This window comes from Macrotis lagotis, chromosome 3 (assembly GCF_037893015.1).
Source record: "Macrotis lagotis isolate mMagLag1 chromosome 3, bilby.v1.9.chrom.fasta, whole genome shotgun sequence".
Lineage (NCBI taxonomy): Eukaryota > Metazoa > Chordata > Mammalia > Peramelemorphia > Peramelidae > Macrotis > Macrotis lagotis.
The window spans coordinates 25,542,641-25,568,229 of NC_133660.1; the positions used below are offsets into that span (position 1 = coordinate 25,542,641).

The window sequence follows — 25,589 nt, forward strand, 5'->3', positions numbered from 1 at the left end:
TCATGATCCTGAACAGAAAACCCACTTCCTTATTTCTCATATATCCCAACAGGTGGAAAGTGAAACATATCCTTGTTTTATTTTTAAAGTTAATTAAAAAAACATGAAGAAATATTTGAATGCTTTCTAAAGATATAAGAAAAACACACAAAGTAATCAGGATTGTTTTCCATCATCAAATTTATTAAATAACTTTAGTGACCTTCACAGACATTATATTTAACAAGTTATAATTTAATAAATAATTTTTGCGATGATAACTTATAAAGTAGTTTTCAAGCCCTTGGGGCTTACAGTTAGGATCATAAGATCTATTGTTTTCATCTGAATTCAAAAAGATAGTAAACCACACATTCAGAAATAAATTATCAAACTTAAATATTTAAATAAATAACTCCCCCCAGACAATTAGCTAAGTAATCATAGAGTTGATTGGCGGAGTTTTTGGCAGAGTTCGATCAATTGCTCAAAAAATCCTTCAATCTTGATCTTGGAGGCATAGTGGCAATGGACTGTTTCTGATCCCTAAGAAAAAACAAACAAACAAAAATCAGGAAATGCCAGGTGACTTCTCACAAATGACTTTTAAGTAGGCTCTTTTAGGGCAGGTCCGACCCAATCCAGAACCGTTCTTTTCAAACGTGGAACATTCTTACTTTAGGACCTTAAGTCTCTGTGGCTTTTGTGGTAAAGATGTGCTTTCTACTAAAGTGTGTCACAACCCATTTACAACATAATCATATACAATCTTTGAAAGTTAAAATTACTCCTCAATTCATCCCCCTGCCGTTGACCTGGTGTTGAGTCTGTCCAAAATACAGTGGACAATAGATGCATAGACAGACCAATGCCAAACCTGTAACATGTCAATTTATTTTAAATTTATTTTAAATGGACATGATAGAGATTGTTCACTAATACCAAATATTTTGAATAGTAGACTAACTTCATATGTATTAATACTATACAGTATATTAATACTATACAATTAATACAATACTATACTATACTGTATTTTTTTAAGGTTTTTTTGCAAGGCAATGGGGTTAAGTGGCTTGCCCAAGGCCACACAGCTAGGTAATTATTAAGTGTCTGAGGCCGGATTTCAGCTCAGGTGCTCTAGGGCCGGTGCTCTATCTACTGCGCCACCTAGCCGCCCCTATACTATACAGTATTAATACTATAGAGATTGTTCACTAATACCAAACATTTTGAATAGTAGAATAATACAGTATTTGATAATGGTACAAATCTAAGATATTGTCTTTTTTATTGTGACAGAAACTTAATGTCATCTTCTCTCCCCCCCAAAAATTTACATTGGCGTGAAAGTAGTCTTTTAACATTTATGAAATAATTAACTATAAAATAATAGTACTAGACAAATCTTGCTGCATTTTGTACTGTTGTCAAATCTGTATTTTTTTCTCTCATTCTTTATGTATGAAGTCTCTATGGGTACCCCCCACAAACACACACACACACACCTCTTTGCATCTTGTGAGTTTTTGGTTTTGGTTTTTTTTTTTGGTTTTTGGTGAGGCAGTGGGGTTAAGTGACTTGCCCAAGATCACACAGTTCTACCCACTATACCCATCTGGCTACCCCTATGTTCACATCATATTAACTCATTGAACTAGTCCATGTTCATTCTCATTCTATCGGTTTCCCTAAAGTTATAGGGGTACTCCCTGAGCAGAAACCTAATCTGATGTGGGGTGAATTGGGGGGTGGGGAAGGTCAGTACTTGACTGTGTCATTGGTTGAGGCTCCAATCTCTAGAATTCTTGACCTCTGGAATTTGGGGTCCTGCCTTCTTTTCTAAAAAGTAAGACTTTTAATTCCTACAATAGAATGAGCTGTGAAGATGAGGAAGAAAATGCCTTGGTCTACAGTGGGGTCCCATCTCTTAGAGCAAGGAACCAAAAGTAATAGAATAAAGGATTCCCTGGGTTGTAAGAACATTGACCCTGGACTCAAAAGACTCGAGTCAAATATCATCCCAGACACGTTCCAGCTGTGTAAGATAGGGGCAAGACTTTTAACCTCTGCTTGCCTTGGTACTCTCCTGTATAAAGTAGGAATGATGCCTCCCACCGATTGATTTAATCAGTGAAGATTAAAATTAGAGACCAAGGCTAGGTGTGCTAAATTTCTTGGTGCAGTTCGCTTTCTGACCCTTTTTAAAGGGACATACTTCGCAAACTTCAAGCACCTCATCCCTGCTAGCTCTTATGATTGTTATGGTGATGATGATTTTTTAATAGGCTATCACCAGGTTCTGCAGAGGATTGAACAACTCATTTTTTTTTTCAGTTGTGTCTAACTCTCCATGATCCCCTTGGGGGTTTTCTTGGCAAAGATACTGGTGTGGTTTGCTGCTTCCTTCTCCAGCTCATTTGACAGAAGAGGAAACAGAGGCCAACAGGGCCAAGAGACCTGCCCAGGGTCACCTAGCTAAAGTCTCTGATTTGAACACAGGGCAATGAGTCCCCAATTCTAACCCCAGAATTCTGGGCACTATGGAGTCAATTAGCGGCTGTTGAGTCGAAGAGGAAACTGGCACCTGGTCTTGGTTTTTTATAATCTTGGGAGTTTGAATAGGTTTTCTGATGTCAATCAAAAATTTTAAAAACCTCTGTTTTAAAGACCTCTGGTGAGTCTTCAGCAACCAGAGTCCAAACCCTCTTTCCTACTATGGCTAAACATCCCTAGTGCCTCTAACTGACCCTCCTGTGCCACAGCCTTGAGTCCTTTACAGTTTTTTCCTGGACACTCTTCAACCTTCCAAATGTCCTTCCTAAAATGCAAACTGAATGGAACATGATACCTAGCAATTGTGTGATCAGGGCAAAGCACAAGGCCTGTACACCAACCTTCTCTTAGTATAGTACAAGATCATGTTAGTTTTCTTTCTTTTTTTCCCCCTGGTCCATCACATTGCTTACTCATTTAAGATTGTGGTGGTGCAGTAGATAGACTGCAATACTGTGCAAATCACTTAACCTTGTTTGCCTCAGTTTCCTCATCTATAAAATATGCTGGAGAAGGAAATGGCAAACCAGTTCAGTATCTTTGCCAAGACAACTCCAAATGCAGTTGCAAGGGTCAAACAAGACTGGAAAAAACTGAACAAAAAATAAAAATTGTTTGAATCATCCTTCAGGTTGATATTGAAAATGGACTGTATTCTTCATGATCCTCAGGATGGTGTTACTCTCAGTGTGGGAGTTAAAACTTCTCAGAACTCAACAAATCATTGAGAGTTATATGTAACATGTAGGAGAGACCGCCTGTTTTATACTTTACTCCAGACCCATCAACCAGGACCTGAATGCTTGAAATATAATGTCTCTCTCAAGATTTCTCATTTAAAAAGTGACATTAAACATGAGAGTCGTGGTCAAATACATAGGTGCAATGTCCCAAAACACCAGAAGTGTTAATAAGTTAACCTCTTAATCCTATATCACAGCACTAGTCTAGACCATTGTTTAATCTTGTGGTCCTATTTTAGTATAAAGTATCTTTTCTAATATATTAAGTTTCCAAGAAATAAGAAAAAGGTCTTACCATTAAGTTTTTGACATTCACATTAATGTTGCTGATAAAAGTCTGAATATCCTGAGATTCCCTTGATTCATATTTCAGTGCTTCAGCCACAGGGTTCAGTTCTTTGATGAAACACTGCAGATCTGCAATGCTACTGGTCTGGGGTCAAAAGAAGAAGAGTCATTTTTCACATGAATTTTTTTTTAACTTGTCTATCACACATTGATATTCTTTAAGCCTAGGGAAGGAAAATCTGGGGTATGGGCAATTATTTCCATCCCCTCTCCAGAGATGTAGTAGGGAAGTTTTTCTCCCTTCCGAGCTCTGGAGATTGATTGTAACATAGGAATTAGACCAGGTTCTATTTGTGGTTTTATAAATAACTGTGGTCATTTCAAACACAAACAAGTGTTAAATATTTGCTTGTTTTTAATGCTTTTTCCTCCAGGTTTGTCCTCAAAATACATCCTATGCAATATGATCCTGAAATCACTTAACTTGCTTTAATCCTCACATTCAGCTTTCTGTTAACACTTATAACCTCACATTTACAGAATATCTTATTGTTTTTCAAGCACTTTCACACAAAAGAGGCTTATAGGTGAAGAGCAGTGGAATCAGGAAGACTTGTTGTGTGACCTTGGGCAAGTCTCTTAACCTATGTCTGCCTCAGTTTCCTCACTTGTAAAACGATAATACTGCCTCTCTTTGAGGATAAAAACTGTAAAGAAATTTGTAAAATGTGTCTTTATGCTAGCATTCCGTATGTTTATAATATCTATGGAGCTCTGGCTCTAGTTTAAGGAGACAGCAAATGTGAATTGGACAAAGGTTTTCTTTTTACAAATGAGGAAGTTAACTTAGAGAACTTAGAGACTAATTAAATAAAGATCATAAATTGAGTTAGCATCAGAGATAGACCATAACCCTGACATTTTGACCATTAGATTGGTTCTTTCTTTGATGTCAGGGCAATCCTAATAATAATGATAAAAGTGAATATTTATAAAGTGCTCTCCTCCGAACCTGTGAGCTAGGTGCGATTATTGTTTCCTTTTTGAAAGCTGGGAAAACAAACTGAAAGAGGTTGATTGACTTGCCCAGTGACTCCACTGCTAAGTAGTGTATGAGGAAGAATTTGAATCCAGCTCTTCTTGATTGTCCAGTGCTCTCTATGTTTCAGATTGCTAAAATGACCTCCCTTTTTAATGAAATGCTTTGAAGACTTTCCAAAATATTTTGCTCACATAAGTTTTCTAAGCCCTCTCTAGTTTGAATCCCATTGACCTTTTCAGACTTAGGTCATATTACACCCATTTCTGCAGCCTATCAATTCACACTGGTCCAGCAGGAGTCAGTTGGCTTTCCCTTCTTATCCCATCTTTGCCCTTAGTAGATAGGGGCTTCATGCTTGGAGCATCATCCTTCCTCATCTCTGATTTCCTATTTAGCATCACTCAAGGTTAGGCTCAGGTACCATGAGAACCAACTAGTGGAGATGGGAAGACCCCGCCACGTTCAAAGCCTATCTCTGACTCTTTCTGTTTGTGTGATGCCAGGCACATCTCTCTCGGCCTCATTTTTATCATCTGTAAAATGAGGATAATAATAACACCCACCTCACAGAGTGTGAGGAATTTAATGAGATTCATATGTGTGCACATCTGGTCTATATAGGCAAATATATGTTATATATACATATATATACATATAGATAGATAGATAGAGAGAGAGAGAGAGAGAGAGAGAGAGAGAGAGAGAATGGGGAAAATGAGCAAAAGATTTCTTAACCTTCTTTAAATCTTGGATTCCTTTGGTAATCTGGTAAAGCCTATAGAACCCTGCCTTAGAATCATATTTTTCAATAATTGAAGGAAATGTTAACTTTCAGTAAGAGATTAAAATGTAAATTTTTCCACCTAAATTCATAGATCATCTGAAATCTATCCCCAGACTAATTGGGGGGTAGGGTGGTTCATGGACCCCAGATGAAGAACCTTTGGCATAGATAGCTCTTTGTGAACTTTAAAAGTGCTGTATAAAGTCCACCGCTGCTTTTTTGGTAATACTCCTTTGTTGCGACCTAGCTTTTCTCCGTCCTGCTGCTAGCTAGGTCTCTCATTCCTGAGTAATCTTGTATTGACTTATTTGTGAACATGCGACAACCCCTGTAGAATGTCTGCTCCTTAAGGTTGAGGACTGTGCTTTTTTCATTATATCCCTGGAGCCCTTGCATATGATTCACACTTTATCAGCATTTGTTCAACTGAATGAAACCGAAGGGCTGCCTCAGCAGGGTACCTGGGGGGGATGTCCCCTGGGGGAGGGGGTCCCCAGAGGCAGGGCTGACTTGTGCTGACCTGTCTGCTCTGGGACTGGGAATCCTTAACAAACCTGCTTTCCAGCATTCACTTGCGAGACACAACCGCCTTCTTTAAAGAGAGATTTTGATTTATGACTTTGTGTCTACCACACCCAGGTGTGTGATATTGGCTGAGTCATTTCAACCCTCCTTTTTCTGGGAAGCTCTCTCATACCAGAAACATAGGGATGTCCACTTAAATTAGCAGAGAAAGGATCCTCACTGGGAGGGTCATAGACCTGGTTTACCCTATCCTCAAGGACGAGCTGCCCCCACACAGAATGAGAATCTGGCTGGTTTCTGCATTTAAAGTTCCCAGTGGCACGTTGCCATTGGTGTGATATAATGATTATACAAGGCTATGCATGTATACAGATGGATAGGTAGATACCTGAGAACCTGTCATTTCAGTGGTGTGGGATCACCAATCTGAAGGAAATCCCTTCCCCGATGCAGATCTACAATCTTTTCTAACTTATGATTGGCTCAGGGTTACCCAGGCGATGTGTGTCAGAGGCTGATCTGACTCGGTTGAGGGTGGTGAGGAGGATGCCAGTTAGGGTTTTGACTACATCTAGCTATCCCTGAGTAATAACGATATCAGCTGATGCTAATCCAACTTTTTAAAGTCTGCCACACATTTCAAACATCGGATCTCATTTGATTCTTGGGTTCAATACAATACTACAGTCATTATAGATTTCCACTTTTGAAAACACATTTTTAAGCATTTCTGTAATCTAAAACAATATAGTTACCTATTAGAAAACAAAAAGTTACTCCAAAAGAAAAATAGATGTTCTCTCATTTTCTTTTTCAAGTTATATGGAGTAGGGGGGTTGAAAGAAGTGTTCTCTATCTACCCACCTACTTAGAATCCTAATTTGATTGTTTTGCACTTAGAAAGTAGAGAATAATTTAACATATTCCCCTAGAACCGACTTAAATCTTAGATATTAAAGTCATCAGCTATTAGTTTTTTAAAAAATTCTACTTCCTAATGATAGTCAATTTGAAAAATCTCCAAAATTCCGTATGGCAAATGGTACTTACATTACTGGGAATGTAGATTTCATACTTCTTCATCCTTTCCGATACATTCTAAGGAAGTAAAAATGTCATTCATAAGATGAACATCCCATGCAAATGAATTCAATATGATATTTTTAAGTTGTAAAAAAACCCAGTGAGATACTTACATTGAGCTTCAGTTGGATCTGATTTAAGTCATCTTGTAAGAACAGCAGCAAAGTGGTGGGAGAAGGTGAAGTTGGTGCTCCATGGGCCACCAGAACAAGAGTTAGGGAGATGCAGCACAAGAGTGGGATCTTGTTCATGGTGTTGGGTGCTGAGGAACTTCAGGTTACTCTGCGTAGTGATTAGAGAGTTGAATGGAAGCCCCTGAGCCAGAGGGACAATTTATATTGTTAATTCTGGAAAAAGTATCCTGGGGGTGTTAAAAAATTTTACATATTACACATGTTCAAAGACTTTTACCTGTGTGGCAAGAAGCATTACCTTTCATTTTTCCTCTGCTGATGACTCTTTGGAATTTCTTTCAACCCTCGTAAGCTCTGACTGAATGGACTCCGGTGAAATCCCTCTTGGTTACGGTAGCCCACACAAAGTGGGCTACTTGACTGCATTTGAAGTTAACTGCATGAACCAATTTTTCCTCCCCTTTCGTTCAAGGGGTTGCACTTTGTCATAAAACCATGTCTAGCAGCATCTTTCAGTGGACATGTACAGGGGAGAAATATAAACAGATAAACAAAATAGAATTTTAAATTTGTTGATTTAACAGGAAGAATATTGGTTTCCTGTTTCAGGGTGGTTTTGCCTTCTACCAAGACTGAGCTAATGCTTTACAAAGTGATGTGAGCAGAAATGACTTGTTTTACACCGTCAGCTGGGGAGCTGGGGAGATTTCAATCTATATGCTAAGCACTGTGTAAATGTGATTCAGTTAAGGGGATTAATAGAAGAGTGTGCAAAGTTCTTTCTTGAATTCGACTCACTGTAAATATATAGAAACTCCCTTTAGGTAGGATAGACTCACAGCTGAAAGGTCCCCAGAGGTCAGCTGGTCCAACTCCCTCCTAGGCACAGATGATCTGATGCTTGCCAATGTATGCCCTTGGGCTCAAGGTGTCAAGCTCAAATACAAGTGGAGGTCACTAACTGGCACATGGGGTGACTGACTGGAGTCAACAAGTCCTGAGTTCAAATTTGACCTCAAACAATTCCTAGCTGGGTGACCCTGGGCAAGTCATTTCACTTTGCTTGTCTCAGTTTCCCCATCTGTAAAATGAGCTGAAGAAGGAAATGGCAAGCCATGCCAGTACTGTTGACAAGAAAACCTCAAAAGAGGGATAAAGAAGCAGCGACAACTAAAAAAAGAATAGCATATATATATATTTATGAGGAGACTTGCAGGCATCATATTGACTTAGTTTTAAAATGTAATGTCATCTAGGTTTTATTGGATTTTCCTTTATTTTGTTAAATATTTTCCAATTATATCTTAAATTTGTTTGAACTGCACAGGACTGTTCAGTTCGACCCCTCTGTTCTAGGTTCTTTAAGATGATAAACTTTAACACAAGACTGAGATAAGAGGAGGCTCTCCACTGGGGAGTCCTTCATGTTGATCCCTCTGGAAGAGTTACAATGTGGGCTGATGAAGGTTTTCAATTTTTTTCTTGCCAAAATTCATTATTATGCTCACCATTCATATTTCTATTATTTTACAGATACTTTGCATTATACAAAGCCCTTTCTCACTTAAACTCAATGGGATGGATAGTGCCAAGGATAGGATTTTCATGAAATGCTCATTGTATTTTAGCCACAACAATAGCTCAAATGGCACAAAAGAAAGTAATGCTTCTATGAGCCTGAGCCACATGACCTGATAATAATTTAGGTTGGGAAGAGAGGTAATAATAGTTAATTCTTTGAGATTCGCAAAGCACTTTACCTAGGTAATCCCATTTGATCCTTCCAACAATCCACTGAAATAGGGACTATTTTTAACCCCCCATTTTACAGATAAGGCAAATGAGGATGATATAGGTTAAATGATTTGCCTGGGGTCACACAGCCAGATTCCTGGTTTAATAGATATACTATTAAAGCCCCTTTATTTTATTTCAATCTCTTCATCTATCTTCCTATCTCTAACATCTCTATCATCTGCCATCTGTCTCTATCTTTATCATCTCTCTATTCATCTCTATCATCTCTCTCTGCTTCTCTGTCTTTATCATCTATCTACCTGTCTATCCATCTATCATCTCTCTAGCTGTCTGTCTATTTGCCATACAGTTTAGTGGGAAGAACATAGGACTTAGAGTCAGAAAAAAAATGATAATCAAGTCTTGGTTCTGTCAGATGACTTTGAGCAAAACCCTTCTCTGAGACTCAGTTTCCTCATCTGTAAAAGGGGACTGGGAGAGGGATTCCTAATATTTTCAGTACCTACCTTGGGAGGTTTTTGTAAGGAAAGTACTTTATAAAATCCTATAGAAGATGAATTATTATTTGTAGAATTAATACCAAATCACCATCAGAAATCTTTGTCTAGAATCATAGCTCCTCAAATTGAGATATGAATGAAGGGGGTGGTGAAAAAGGACTTCTAGAGAATGAAAGCACCAAGGGGCAGATTCTGTGACTATTCTTCTGGCTAGCAGAAAAATACAAACTCATCTTGGCCCTTCCAAGTCTAACCACAAGGTTCCTCTTGGGTGGAGGGGAAGGGCTACAGAATCCTCCTATCTATCATTTGCAATAGCTGTGTGAGGAGCTCATGGGCTCATCCTGCCATTGTTAGCTCAATCACCCTTCCAGAGTGGAAAAATGGGCCCACACAAGTTTCTGTGTGGGAGCCGTTCCAGCAAGACCTTTGATGTTCTCACAGAGTCTTCGTCTTCAAATTCCATAACTCTTTCCATTTGAGATAGGGGAAGGCCCCAAAGAGTACAGCCTCATTTCTGGGACCCTGATAAAAACAGAACCCCAAGTACCCATTGGTCTCTGCCATTGGACAGCCAACACTGCTCTACCTGTGCAGCAAGTGGCTGAACTCTAGTTTTTGAAATACTGAAGGAGATGCCATTCCCCTGACATACTTTCGCTTTTTACCTTGACTCTGACACATAGACTAACTTCTGACTGCAGTGGTTATGTATGTGAGTGCTCTATTAACCACGACAAGAGTGAAATGCCTCCTACTTTCTCTTTGAAGATGGAATAAATGCCACTCAAGGAAAACTGACCTGTGGTAGAGCTTTGAATAGCCTTTTCTTAACTATCTGGGAGCTTTGCTGATCATTTTCCTAAAATCTCAGTTATTGGCGAATTTCTATTTAGCAAAGTGCTTTGAAAGCATTTGGTGGGAAGGGGCTTTGTTTATTGGGGTGTTCTCTCTACCCCTCCTTCTTGGTTGTTTTTGTGTCTTCCTAGAAACAACTCTTTAATATTTTTTTTAATTTTGATTTATAACAATTCCATTGTTTTCGGAGGAAAGGAGAAATATTTCATTTGACTCAAATATCAGATCTTTCCTTAGAGACTCCTCTTGTTTCAATCCAGTGGGATAGAGAGATAAAATGAATGAGATAATTGTCCTCAAGTAGCTTCAGGGATTGGATGGGAAGTAGGGATAGATTAGATACACACCAGCTATCTGGGATTTCCAGAAGTGAGGGTACACCCAGTCTGACTTATTAGATGAGTCCTAGAGATTGTCCTGAGATTTAGGTGAAGTTGCTTACTCCTAATCACCTATCTAATGTCAGAAATGGCATTTGAATGTAAGTCTTCCTTACTCCAAGACCAGTATGCTCTATCCACTAATCTAGATAAGAAAAGTCTTCAAAGGACAGGCTATCAAAAATCTTTGGATCATTATCATCATAATAAATAGTTACATCTCACCTTCTAAGAGCTAGACACTCTGCTACATCCTTTATAAATATTATCATTTGATTCTCACAAGAACCCTGCAAGGTAGGGGCTATTGGTTATTATTCTCTCTATTTTACAAATGGGGAAACCGAGGTTTTCCCAGGGTCAGAAAGCTCATAATTGTTTGAAACTAGATTTGAATTCAGGTTTTTCTGATTCCAGACCCGTGCTCTCTTCTCTGCACCACTTCGCTGCCCCACATGGATCCATGTTTTCACCTATGACAGACACGGAGTCTATGTGGGCATGAGTTCAAATCTCATTTCCAGGACTTACTAGTGGTATGACAAATTGGTAAATTTGTTAACCTCACTGACCCTAGTTTCTTCATCTTTAAAATGGGGACACACCTTTCCTGTGTGATGTATTTCACAAGGTTGTTGAGAGGCTCAAATGAAAAATATATATAAAAATGCTTTATAAATCACAGAGTTCTAGGGAAGTATCAATTATTCACTTTATTATTGGTAGGGTTAGCACTGTCTTGATCCACGTAAACTACAAACCTTAAAGAGGTCTTCATACCTTCATTATTCCATCAATAATATGTAAAGAAATTACCTCAAAGGTAGTAGCTAGATGGCTTACCAGCCCTGGAGTCAGGAGGACCTGAGTTCAAATACAGCCCCAGACACTTGACTCTTACTAGCTGTGTGACCTTGGACAAGTCACTTAATCCCAATTACCTTGCCCCTCCCTCCCCCCAGAAAAAGAAAAAAAAAGAAATTACCCCAAACATTGATGGCTTTTCTCTATTTCTTTTATTATCTCAGGGGATAATCAACATAATCTTTGTGTGTCAACCTGCTGTTTTCTCACGTTCTTTGTCCCTTTTTCCTGGTCTTATATATCATCAAAAGATGTTTTGAGCTGTTTCCTGAAGTCAATAAACATTTATTAATCACCTGCTAGATGGCAAACATTGAATTAAGTTAGTCCCTGATCTCAGGGAGTAGTTTACAATCTAATGAGGGAGACAACATGCAAATAACCATGTGCAAGCAAGATACCTATAGGATCAATAGGAAATAATCACCCGAGAGGAGATACTGAAATTAAGAAGGATGATCTGGAGGCAGGAGCTGGAGTGTTTTATTTGTGGAACAGTCAGGAGGCCAATCACACTGAAGAGTATGGACCAAGGGGGTAGGTGGAAGGAGACTGGACGAGTAGGAGGGGCAAGTGACGAAGGACTTTGAAGATCAAACAGAATTTTATATTGGTTCCTGGAAGCCATAGGGAGCCACTGGAGTGAATAGAGTAGGAGGATGACATGGTCTGACCCACTGTAGGAAAATGACTTTTGTCTGGCTGGAGGGAGACTGGATGGGAGGCACGGCAGAATCCCGTCTTTTTTGTCCAGTCCAGGTGTGAGGATGACAGTTGCAGCAAGGGGTGCCATATTGGAGAGATATTGCAGGGGAGAGATCGAGAGGTGAGATGTGGACCATGATGGGAAGAGTAGTGAGGAACCCAGGATGCCATCTGGGTAATGAGCCTGGTGCACTGGAAAACCGGTGTTGTTCTGGACAGTAATAGGGGGAGTTAGGGAGGAGAGAGGAGTTTTGAGGGAAAAGAGGAGTTTAGTTTTTGGACATAATGAGTTTAAGAGCCTGTTGAAACTTCTGGGGCCAAGATGGCTGAGTGAGGAAGGAACCCTCTGAAACCCTCCCAAATTCCCTTCCAAAAACTTGAAAACTGCCTCGGGATTGGTCTAGGAATAGGGAAGCAGTTTACCAGCCCAGCAGGAAAGGTCTATCTCACTGGGATGAGAGGGCAGCAGCAGCAGCCAACCTTACAGTAGGGGGCCTGCAGCAAAGTTCTAACTCCTGGCAATCCACCAGTAAGACCCAGCAGCCCCCTAGGCAAGTGAGCTGTCTGAGCAGCCAATGAAGCCCCACCGCAGGGGCCCCAACTGGGAAAAACCTTGATCCCATCCTGTTCGGTAGAGAGGCCCCACCTTGAGACCGTTCAACACCAAGACCCCACCCCTGGGGCCTACCTGTTTCCAAAGCAACCCAATAGCAAGGCCCCACCCCTGGAGCAGACCAGTGGCTCAACCCACACCCAGGGAAGATCAGTAGAGAAGCCTATTTTCCAATGCAAGCAAATAACTTGATACTGAAGTTTGGTAAGACCCTAGACCCAGGACAAAAAAGCTGAACTCTTTTTTTTTTTTTTTTTTTTTTTAGGTTTTTGCAAGGCAAATGGGGTTAAGTGGCTTGCCCAAGGCCACACAGCTAGGTAATTATTAAGTGTCTGAGGTCAGATTTGAACTCAGGGCTGGTGCCTTATCCACTGCACCACCTAGCCACTCCCCCCCCCCTCCCCGACTGTGCCACCTAGCCACCCCTAGAGCTGAACTCTTACAGAAAACACCAAATCACACAATAGAGAGGAAAATGAGCCCCCCCCCCAAAAAGAACTTGACTATAGAATTATAGAACTTGACTATGGTGACAGAAAGGATCAAGGCACAAACCTAGAAGAGGACAATAGTATCAAAATGACATGGGAAGCCTCAAAGAAAAATGTAAGTTGATTTCAGTTTCAAAAAGAACTCCTGAAAAGAGCTCCAAAAGAATTTTAAAAAGCAAATTAGAGAATTAAAAGAAAAATTTAGAAAATAAGTGAGTATATTACAAGAGAACTATGAAAAAAGAGTCAATAGTATGGGAAAAGTATACCAAAGAAAATAACTCCTTAAAAAAAGTATTGACTTAAGGGAAAAGGAAAAAAGCCCACTAAAGAAAACAATTCCTTAAAATTTACATCGAACAAGTGGAAGGTATGAGATATCAAGGAACACTAAAACAAAATCAAAAAATTTTTTAAAAAGAGAAGAAAATGTGAAATTTCTCATTGGGAAAAAAAAACTGACCTAGAAAATAAATCCAGGAGAGATAATTTAAGAATTAATGGACCACCTGATTTTTTTTTTCAAGGCAATGGGGTTAAGTAACTTGCCCAAGGTCACACAGCTAGGTAATTATTGAGTGTCTGAGTTTAGGTTTGAACTCAGGTCCTCCTGACTCCAAGGCTGGTGCTCTATCCATTACACCACCTAGCTATCCCAGGACTACCTGATTAAAAAAAAAATCTAGACAACATCTTTCAAGAAATTATCAAGGAAAACTATACTGATATATTAGAACCAGAAGGAAAAACAATTTAAAAGACTCAACCTTTTGCTGCCCAAAAGAGCTCCCAAAATGAAAATTCCCAGAAAGATTCCAGAGCTGACAGATCAAGGAGAAATTACTGCAAGTAGCCAAAAAGAAACAATTAAAATTTTGTGGCGTTATAGTCAGGATTACGCAGGATTTGAAAGCTTCCACATTAAAGAACTGGTGTACTTGGAATATAATATACTGGAAGGGAAAAGAGGTGGGATTACACCAACCCAGCAAAACTGAATTAAATCTTTCTGGGGGAAAACATACATTTAATGAAATAGAAGATGTTCAACTTTTCTTAATTAGAAGACCAAAACTGAATAAAAAATTTTGAGCTCCAAATAGAAGACTCAATAAAATGATAAAAAAGAAACAGGAAAGAAAAAACATAAAGAGATTCTAGAGGGTTATACTTGTTTATATTCTAGGACAAGATAATATTTATAACTCTTAAGAACTTTACTATTATAAAGGCATTTAGAAGGAGTATACATAGATTGAGAGTATAAATTTGTTGGGATGCTACCCCCCAAAAAAATGAATGGGTGAGAAAAGATTACACTGGAAGAAGGAAGGATGAGATTAAATGGAGGTAAATTGTCTCACATAATAGGCTTGAAAGAATTATTATGATAGAGGGGGAAATGGAGTAGTGGGCAAAGTTTAAACCTTACTCTCTAAAACTGTCTCCAAAAGGGAGTAATATACTCATTCTGTGGGATATAAAAATCTATCTTACCCTATAAGGAAGTAAAAAACAACTGGGATAATAGAAGGGGCAGGGGACTGATAAAAGGGAGGGTGGATTGGGGAAGCTAGTGATCAGAAGTAAAACAATTCTGAGGAGGAAAAGGGTGGGCAAAAGAGGGCTAAATAAGGGGGGGAAATAGCATGAAGGGAGATATATATTAGTACTCTTAGCTATAACTGAATGGGGTAAATTCACCTATCAAACAGAAGTGGATAGCAGATTGGATTAAAACCAGAATCTTGCAATATGTTGTTTGCAAGAAAAAAATATTGAAACAGAGAGACATAAAAAAGGTAAGGCAAGGGCTGGAGCAGAATCTATTATGCTTCAGTTGAAGCAAAGAAAGCAAGGTTAGCAGTCAGGATTGCACACAAAGCCATAGTAAAAATACATCTAATTAAAAGAGATAAGGAAGAAAATTATATGATGCTAAAAAGTACCATAGACAAACTAGTCATATCAATACCAAACACATATGCACCAAATTGTACAACTCCTAAATTTTTAAAGAAGTTGAATGAGTTACAATAGGAAATAGACAATAAAATTATACTAGTGGAGGACCTCAACTTTCCCTTTTCAGAACTAGATAAATCTAGCCAAAAAGTATACAAGAACAAAATTAGGGAGGTGACTAAAATTCTGGAAAAATTAGATATGACAAATCTCTTGAGAAAACTATAGGGAAATAGAAAGTAATATACCTTTTCTCAGCAGTGCATGGTACCTACACAAAAACTGATCATGTATTAGTACATGAAAATCTCACAATCAAATGCAGAAAAGTTGAAATAGTAAATGCATCCATTTCAGAGCATAATGAAACAAATTTTTTTTCAATAATTGGTAGTAGAAAGAGATTAAAATTAATTGAAAACTAAATAATCTCATCCTAAAAATGTAGATAAAAGAACAAATCAAAGAAACAATTGATAATTTCATTAAAGAAAATGATATTACAAAATACAAAAATTTATGAGATGCAACAATATGATATTTAGAAGAAAATTTATATCTCAGTTGCTTACATAATAGAAAAAGAGAAGATCAATGAATTGAACAAGCAACTAAAACAATAAAACTAGAAAAATAACAAATTTAAAACCCCCAATTAGATGCCAAATGGGAAATTCTGAAAATCAAAGGAGAGACTAATAAAATTGAGAGTGAGAAAACCATTGAACAACTAAAATAAAATTAGAAACTGGTTTTATGGAAAAAAAAATCCCATAAAATAGATGCATCATTGTTTAATTTGGTTTAAAAAAGGAAAGAAAAAACCAAATTACTTGTATTAAAATGAAGCAAAAATTAAGACAATTGTTGGGAATTATTTTACCCAATACTATGCCAATAAAATCGACAAGCTAAATGAAATGAATGAATATCTACAAAAATATAAATTATCCAAATTAACAGAAGAAATAAAATATTTACTTAGCCCAATTTAGAAAGAGAAATTGAACAAGCTATCAATGAACTTCTTAAAAAAAATCTCCAGGATCAGATTGATCACAAATAAATTCTACCAAACATTTGAAGAACAATTAATCCCAATACTATATAAACTATTTGGAAAAATAGATGAAGTCCTATCAAATTCCTTATATGACACAAATATGGTATTGATACCTAAACCAGGAAGAGTCAAAATAAAGATAGAAAAACAGATCAATTTCCCTAATGAATATTGACAGAAATTTAAAAAAATACTATCAGGGAGATTAAAGCAATATATATCACAAGAATCATACATTGTGACCAGGTGAGATTTTATACCAGGAATGTAGGACTAGTTCAATATTAGGAAAACTATCAGCATAATTACCCATATTAATAACAAAATCAACAGAAATCATGTTTATATCAATAGATGCTGAAAAAAGCCTTTGATAAAATAGTTCCTATTTCTATTAATGACACTAGAAAACAGAGGAGTAAATGGAACTTATCTTAAATGATAAGTAATATTTATCTAAATATGTCAGCAAGTTTAAATTATAATAGGGATAAGCTAGAAGTCATCCCAGTCAATCAGAGGTCAAGCAAGGATGCTCATTATCACCTATATTATTAAATATTGTACTAGAAATTTTAGCTCTAATAATAAAAAAAGAAAAAGAAATTGAAGAAATTAGAATAGCTAATGAGGGAGAAAAACTGACTCTTTGCAGCTAATTTGATGTTAGAGAATTCTAGAAAATCAACTAAAAATCCTTAAAATTATTAACACCTTTAGCAAAGTTACAAATGCAAAATAAACCCATATAAATTATCAGCATTCTAGATCATCAACAAAATCAGCAGTAAGACATAGAAGAAGAAATTAAAAATTTTTAAATAACAAAAATGCTTAGGAGTCTATTTGCCAAGGCAAATCAAGAAACTATATGCATACATCTATAAATCACTTTTCCCCCAGTCAGATTTAAACAATTAGAAACATATTAATTGCTCATGGGTAAGCTGAGACAATATAATAAAAATGACAATTCTACCTAAATTAATATATTTTTAAGGGTCATACTGATTATACTATCAAAAGTTATTTTGTAGAACTAGAAAAAGTAAGAAGAAAATTCATCTGGAAGGACAAAAGGTCAAGGATATCAGGGGAATTCATGGGGAAAAAATGTGAAGGAAGGTGGTCTAGCCATACCAGATAGGTTCTGGCTAAGAAATAGAGTTGTGAACCAGTGGGACAGATTAGGTGCAAATCACATTGTTTTAAGTGACCATAGTACTTTAGTATATGGTAAGTCCAAAGATCAAAACTTTTGGAACAAAAACTCATCATTTGGCAACTACTGCTAGGAAAACTGGAAAGCAGTATGGCAGAAACTAGTTATAGACCAACATCTCCCAACATATACCAAAGATAAGATCAAAATGGGTACGTGATTTATACATAAAGGAGATTAGGAGAGCACAGAATAGTTTATCTGTTAACCTAAGGATAAGAGAAGAATATAGGACCAAAGAAAATACAGAGAACATTACAAAATTTAAAATAATTAATTCTGAATATATAAAATTTAAAAGCTTTTTCATTAAAAGGCAAACAGAAAACTGGAGAAACTTTTTTGCAACTGGTATCTCTGATAAAGCCTTCATTGCTTAAATATTTAGAGAACTGAGTCAAATTTGCTAAATTACAAATCATTTTCCAATTGATAAATGGTCAAAAGATTTAAACAATTTTCAGAGAAAGAAACCAATGCTCTCTATAGTCATATAAAAAATGCTGTAAATCAATATTCATTAAATAGATGCAAATTAAAATAACTCTGAGTTATCAACTCACACTTATCATATTGTCTAGAATGACACAAAAGGAAAATGATAACCGTTGAAGGGAATATGGGAAAACTGGGACATTAAGGCTCTGTTGATGGAGTTGTGAATTGATTCAACCATTTTAGAGAGCAATTTTTAACTATGTCCAAAGGGTTATAAAACTGCATATGATTTTTGACCCAGCAATACCACTGTTAGATCTATATGCTAAGAACATCCAAAAAAGAGGAAAGGGACCGATTTGTACAAAAAATATTTATAGCAGTTTTTTTTTCTGATGACTAAGAATTGGAAATTGAAGAGCTGCCCATCAATTGGGGAATGACTAGCAAAACTGTGGTATATGATTGTAACAGAATATCATTGTATTATAAGACATAACAAGCAAGGTGATTTCAGAAAATCTGGAAAGCCTTACATGAACTGATGCAAAGTGAAGTAAACAGAACCAGTACATAATATTATACAGTAAATAATAAATGGCCATTTGTTTGATGAAAAACTGTGAATAACTTAGCTATTTTTAGCAATATAATGATCCAAGACAATCCCAAAGGAATAACAGTGAAGCATACTATTCATCTCAGAGAAAGAACTGATATTGATTGAATAAAGATTAAAGCATGTCCACTTCCTTTTTTTTAAAATTTAATCTTCTTGTGGAAATGTTTTAATAATTGTACAAATATAACCTAAATCTGATTGCTTACCATCTCAGGTAGGAGGTGGGGTGGGAGGGAGAGAGGGAGAGATGGATAAAATTTAGAACTCAAAACTTAAAATAAAAACCCTAAAAATTGTTTTAACATGTAACTGGGGAAAATAATATGTTATATATATATATTATACATTCATATGTATATATTCATATATACTTACTTATATATTTATGTATATGTGTATGTGATGAAAATGAGGACATATAGAAGCTACTAAATAAAAAATGAGAACTCCACAGGGTCTGCCAATAGGACAGTTCATCTGTTTCTAAGAAGGTAGCATTTAATTCCTTCAGAAGTACAAAAGAAACTTACAGAGAGGCAGGTTTTGGCTCAGTAAGAAGGCAGATAAAATCCAGTTTTATGTGGATGGTAACAATTCATCAAAGTGCTTTTATGATGCCATAAAGTATTTATTGATTGATTAATGAGAGAGACATGATCTTGGAGAGATGGACTGAACACTTCCATGCTGTTTTTAACAGACCATCATCTATCAATGCAGAAGTCACTGTTTACTTCAAATTGAAGTCAATTTGATTTTAGCTGAAGTTCCAACTGAAGAAGAGGTTTTGAATGCCTTTAGGCTCCTTTCAAGTGGCAAAGCACCTGGTGGTGACTCTATTCCAGCTGAGATCTACAAGGTTAGGGGGTTCCATTGCTCACAACAAAAGTTGACTGACATTTCTCAGGTTATATGGCATGAAGAGGTTATCCACTGGAGTAAAGAGGATCTGAGTTCAAATCCAGCCTCACACTCTTTTTTTTTAGTTTTTTGCAAGGCAAATGGGGTTAAGTGGCTTGCCCAAGACCACACAGCTAGGTAATTATTAAGTGTCTGAGACCGGATTTGAACCCAGATACTCCTGACTCCAAGGCCAGTGCTTTATCCACTATGCCACCTAGCCACCCCAAGCCTCACACTCTTAATAATTGCCTAACTCTATGATCTTGGGCAAGTACTTAACCCCATTGTCTCAAATAAATTAAAAAAAAAAAAGAAATCATCCCCCAAGAATTCAAGAATGCCTCCACTGTCCATCCCTTTAAAGGTAAAGAGAATAGATTGTCCTGTGACAATCACAAGGGTGTTTCTCTTTTAGTCATTGATGGTGAAATTCTTGCTGGAGTCCGTCTCAATAGGCTGACCCCTTCACCTGGAAAATGGTCACCTCCCTGAGAGCCAGTGTGGCTTCAGAAAGGGCTGAGTCAATATGGTGTTTGCTACCTGACAAATTTGCTACCAGGAAAAATGCCAGAAACAAAAGAGAGGTCTGAATACAACATTTGTAGATCTGACCTAGGCCTTTGAATGCTGTCAATTGTGAGGATTTATGGAAAATTATTTCAAAATCTGGTTGCCTGGAGAAGTTCATCAGCATGAGTTTTAGATAATGGATGATGCTTTCGAGATTTACCAGTCACCAGTGGAGTGAAACAAGGATATGTCCTTGCTCCCAGGCTTTTTAGATTGATGTTTTCAGTATTGTTATCAAACACCTTCATTGAGGATGAACATGGCCTCAACATCAGCTACTGCACTGATGGTAAATTCTGCAACTTGAAAAAGCTATAAGCCAAGACCAAAGGGAGGTAGTGTTGGTGCGGGATCTTCTGTTTATAGATGATTGTGCATCAATGCAGCCTTTGAAGCTAAGATGCAGCAGAGTATGTACTGATTCTCTGTCACTTGTTCTCATTTTGATCTAACAATGAATGCCAAGAAAACAGGTGTTCCATCAGCATCACACCATCCATATGTGGAACCATCAATCACAGCGAATGGAGAAATTTTGAGTCCTGTAGACAACTTCACTTCCTTTTGCAGTGTCCTTTCCAGGGAGGTCCACATTGACTATGAGGTTGATACACTCAAAGCCAGAGCTAGCTCAGTATTTGGGAGACTCTGAAAGAAAGTGTGGGAGAGAAGAAGTATTAGACCGTTTACCAAACTGAAGATCTATAGAGTTGTTCTGCTGACCTCATTGCTATATGCCTGTGAAACCTGGACAGTCTACCAGCACCATGTCAGGAAAATGAACTGCTTCCACTTAAATTGTCTTAGAAAGATTCTGAAGATCACCTGGCAGGATGAAATACCAGATTCTGTGGTCATTTCTTGAGTTAATTTATCAAACATTCCAATGTTACTACAGAGGGTGCAACTACAATGGCCTGTTCATGTTGTTAGAATACCAGATATACGCTTGCCTAAAAAACTATTTTATGGAGAACTCACACAGGGCAAGCGCTCAAAGTGGGGGGTCAGAAGAAGTAATAGCCGGACAATCTGAAAGTCTCTCTTAAGAACTTTAGAATTGATTGTACAACATGGAAGACACTGACACAGAACTGCCCAGCATGGCATGCTCTCATCAGTGAGGGGGCTGCACTTTATGAGGAAGGTAGAATTGAAGCAATTCAAAGGAAACATGATATACATAAGTTTAGAGTACCCACCCCAGGTGTTCACATGGACTATTGGTGCCCAACCTGTGATATAGCATTCCAAGCTCTTATTGGTCTGGACCTCTTTGGTGATGAAGAACAAGAACCAACATATATACATATATATATGTATATATATATACATATATATATATCTGTATGTATATATATATATATACATATATATATGTATAGGGCTGGAGAAGTAGATTTGAGAATCAGCATAGGGATGATAATTAAATCCTTGGGAAATGAGGAGATCAATGAAATGGTATCAAGAAGAAGAGGATCCCAGACTCATTTTTAGTAGGTGTGTCCTTGGTGAATCCTTTCTTGGGTCACCCAGTAAAGGAAACTAAAGAAAAACCAAGAGATACCTTGATATCTTGAAAATCTAAAGAAAAGAGTGTATCTAGCAATGTCAAATCCTGCAGAGAAGTTAAGAAGGCTCTGCCTGGGGAAAGACCATTGGATTTGACAATCAAGAGGTCATTGGTAACTGTGAAAAGAGCAATTTCAGTTGAATTACAACATCAGGAATCAGATGACCATTGAAGATATGCTGCATCATGTTTATGCCCACACATCATTTATGTTTTCATTGACCTTGGGACTACTTATAAATTTGATAAAAGTTTATTAATTTGATTCTTCCAATATGCTCAGAGGACCAGACCATGTTTGAGTTGATTGAAGGAATTAGAAATGGTTATCCTGAAAAAGAAGGGGCATAGGGTCGACTATATACATAACTGTCTTTAAGCATATAAAGAAAGGAATCCAATATATTCTTGATTCCAGGGTGTAGAATTAAAAATAAAAAATGGAAGTTACAGAGAAGGAGATTTTAGATGATAAGAAGGAAAAAAATCCTAAAAATGAAAAGAGCTACTTCTGGCGGGTAGGTTATTGTGCTGGTAAATGTTTAAAGTGTTTAACAGCTGACTACACCTTCCCAAAGTTCCCATGACACATTTCTTTTTAGGTTTTTGCAAGGCAATGGGGTTAAGTGGCTTGCCCAAGGCTACACAGCTAGGTAATTATTAAGTGTCTGAGATTGGATTTGAACCAGTGCTCTATTCACTGCACCACCTAGCTGCCCCTCCATGACACATTTTTAAACTTAATCTATATCATTACTGTTTTCTTCAATGCTTTCTTAAATCAAGCTCTGATTTGTAGAATTGGCCAATTTCTGAGGTGTAATTGCATACATGGAAAATTTTAGCAATGGGCCCTTGGAATTCAGGCTGGATTTACCATTGGGTAAATCTCCTTAGACGTTGTCAGACATTGTCTTGCTTAAGATGGGGGGAGGTGATGTCTGTGTATAAATTGTATTACCATCTGATGGGTCTTGTATCTTGGACATGTTCTTTGACTTATTCTTAAAGCATCCCTGGGAGAATATCAGTGATGAAAAATAGATGAGATTTTGTGACTGAAAACAGTTTGGAATCATAAAAAAGCATGACAATTTCACAGATAAAATCCAGCCTCCTAAACAGTTTGGAACCCAATTTATTGTCCAAACACACAAGAGCTTTATATATGTTACACACATAAACATACAGACATATTCAGGGATGTGTAGGCAAATGTTCAACATTTGGACTCTGGGGAAAAATATACACATGACACCTTTTGAGTTTAATATGCATTTTTAACATTCATTCCATCATTTTATTAAGTCTAGACAACCAAATTAAGCTTGGATCCTTTTGTGTTTGTAAGGTGCCAATGCTTGCCCTGAAGACTTAACAGATAGCTCTTCTGGGCTAGCTCCAGCACATCTCTACATATTATACATACACACATATGTGTGTGTGTTTTCATATATATATATATATATATGTATATATATATATACATATATATATATATATATATGTCAAGAATGTCAAATAAATGGACAGCTGGAGAAAGAGGTGAACCAGTCATGGAGGGAGAGTAAGGGAAAACCAGTAGAGCCCATAAATATGATTGGCAGGGATGCAGTAGCAAGGGCTCCCCTGTACATTGACCCATAGAATCTCTTCCTTCAAGACAGAGGTCATGGATCATCTATTGAAGCCTTCCCTAATCCCTCCAAATCCTAGAGCCTTCCCTTCCAAACTACTTTCTATTTCCTACTTTGTATATGCTTGAAATTAAGCTCCATATATTTTTATTTGTTCTTGTTGTCTCCTCCATTAGAATGTAAGCTTTCTGCAAGTAGGGTTTGTTTCATTCTTGTTCTTGTCTTACCAGAACCTCATACAATGCCTGGCTTATAGTGAACACATAATAAATGCTTATTGATGGATAGTTGATAATAATTTCACTTGGTGGAAGGGTATGGTTGGACTGTGCTACATTACTGGAAGAAAAAGCCACATCAGCCCAGTGAGGTCACATCAACCCAGTTTATGCAAAAGAATTCAAAAGGATGTCACTGTTCATGAACCTCTTCATTGTTTAGTTGGGATGGTCCTGGAACCAGAGTCAGTCTACTGCTGGAAATGTCCTTGAAGCCTTTCTACAGAAAGATCCTAGGGTCACCTCTATGCCACAAAAAGGTGTTGGTGTAGATTTTGATAGGTCCCTCTTTCTCATCTTTTAAAAATGTTTTGTTTTTTAATTTGATTTATTTAAGACAATGGGGTTAAGAGTGACTTGCCCAAGGTCACCCAGCTAGGCAGTTATTAAGTGGTCTGAGGCTGGATTTGAACTCAGGTCCTTTGACTCCAGGGTCAGTGCTATAACCATTGTGCCACCTAGCTGCTCAGCTTTTAAAAGTCTTTATGAGAATGATCTACACCCATCTCAGGGATCTCCTTATGAAAATATAAAAAGGAAACAAGAAGACTTTTGCAAATAATTCTGTACAGTAGACTTTATCTTCATAGACATAACAGTTGTCTAAAGATCAAGAGAAAGACTCTGATGTTTTTATTGCTGATTACAAAATCCCTTTGACTCAGTATAACAAAATATAATTTTTTGACCCTTTTCCAATAAGTTGTCTTAAGCATGTATTAAAATGATGAATGATTACTTGAAAAATGCATTCACAACATTGGAGCAGTAATAAAAAGGAAGATGTTATGATTTCCCTATTGTCATGGAGAATATTTTACACAAGGCTCAAAATGGGAGAGGGATTCCCCATCAATGAGGAGGTTGGCCAGTTGTTCCTCTTTGGAGGTGACATTGTATGGATTGCATCAAACCCTAGAAAATTCAGAGGCCTCCTCTAAGAGCACCATGATTACTCAAAAGATTGACCTCTTTGGGAGAAACTACAGGAATTAAAAACAGCTAATGTTCACACCATAGATGGCTTACAGTTGGGCAATCTAGTCTATACATCACTATCATATCAGTGAATTGGACCCAGTGGATCTTTGACGCAAAAATATGCCTGCATATCTGAGATTAGTCACAATTCCAATTAGCTCTTGGGAAAGAGAAATTCTGATTGGAAAATGAAATGTACTAGTAGTCTTTACTACTGATTTGGCTTTATCACTCCAATCAGGAGACTAAGCAAAAAGTACAAATAACCAGAAAAACCCCAGCTTTTTCACACGGGTATTCTCCAGTGATGCTGTGTGGTTGGAAACTCTGTCACACCACAATTGTTGAAGAAGAAAGTTGTAGTTGTCCCGAAGGTCAGTGGTGAGGCCAGAAGTTTACTGTCATTCATTTTCAAGAATGACCTAAGAAGAGAAGTGGCAGCAGATATGTATCAGAGGAAAAAGAAGTTTCAAAAAAGGAGATGATGTGGTTGGCTACTTAGAGTGAGAAGTAATAGATGCCCAGTGTGAAAGAAAGATAATAGAATGAATAAATACTAGATAATAGAAAGGTAACAGGACAAGAGCATTGGTTCATTGTGATCCCATAGACCCTTCTATGATGCTCTTGTGTCTAATTTCTATTCTTAGAGTCTCTTGCCAAGGATGGCTTCTTCTGAGTCTCTCCTCCCTCTTCCACACTCCTATTTTCATCCATCATTAACCTGCTTCTCCACATGCATTTCTTCATCACTTACAATGTCAGACATTGTTCTGAACCTTGGAGTTACAAAGAAAGACAAAAACAGACCCTGCTCTCAAGAAGCTTACATTCAAAAAGGTAGGCACCATGTAAATAGAAGCCTATGAAACTGAGAAGAGAGAAGGCAGTGTCAGAGGAAAGACTGATAGTTGAGGGGTGGGATATGGGTGGGAATCAGGAAAGACCTCCTGCTGAAGAGGGGGTCTGAGCTGAGTCATGACAGAAGTCGGGGATCCCGTGAGGGATCCTGTGAGGCGGGGAGAGGGAGTGAG

At 37.5% G+C, this 25,589-nt stretch overlaps 1 protein-coding gene across 1 annotated transcript; it reads right to left on the bottom strand.

Moving 5' to 3' along the window:
• Nucleotides 1–420: 420 nt before the first annotated feature.
• Nucleotides 421–7,309, bottom strand: IL2 (interleukin 2). The gene is made up of 4 exons (XM_074231537.1): nt 7,114–7,309; nt 6,968–7,015; nt 3,574–3,711; nt 421–525 (listed from the first exon to the last, which is right to left on the bottom strand). Exons 1-4 carry the CDS (start codon nt 7,249–7,251, stop codon nt 421–423), a joined length of 429 nt encoding a protein of 142 aa, XP_074087638.1. The 5' UTR covers nt 7,252–7,309.
• Nucleotides 7,310–25,589: the final 18,280 nt, after the last annotated feature.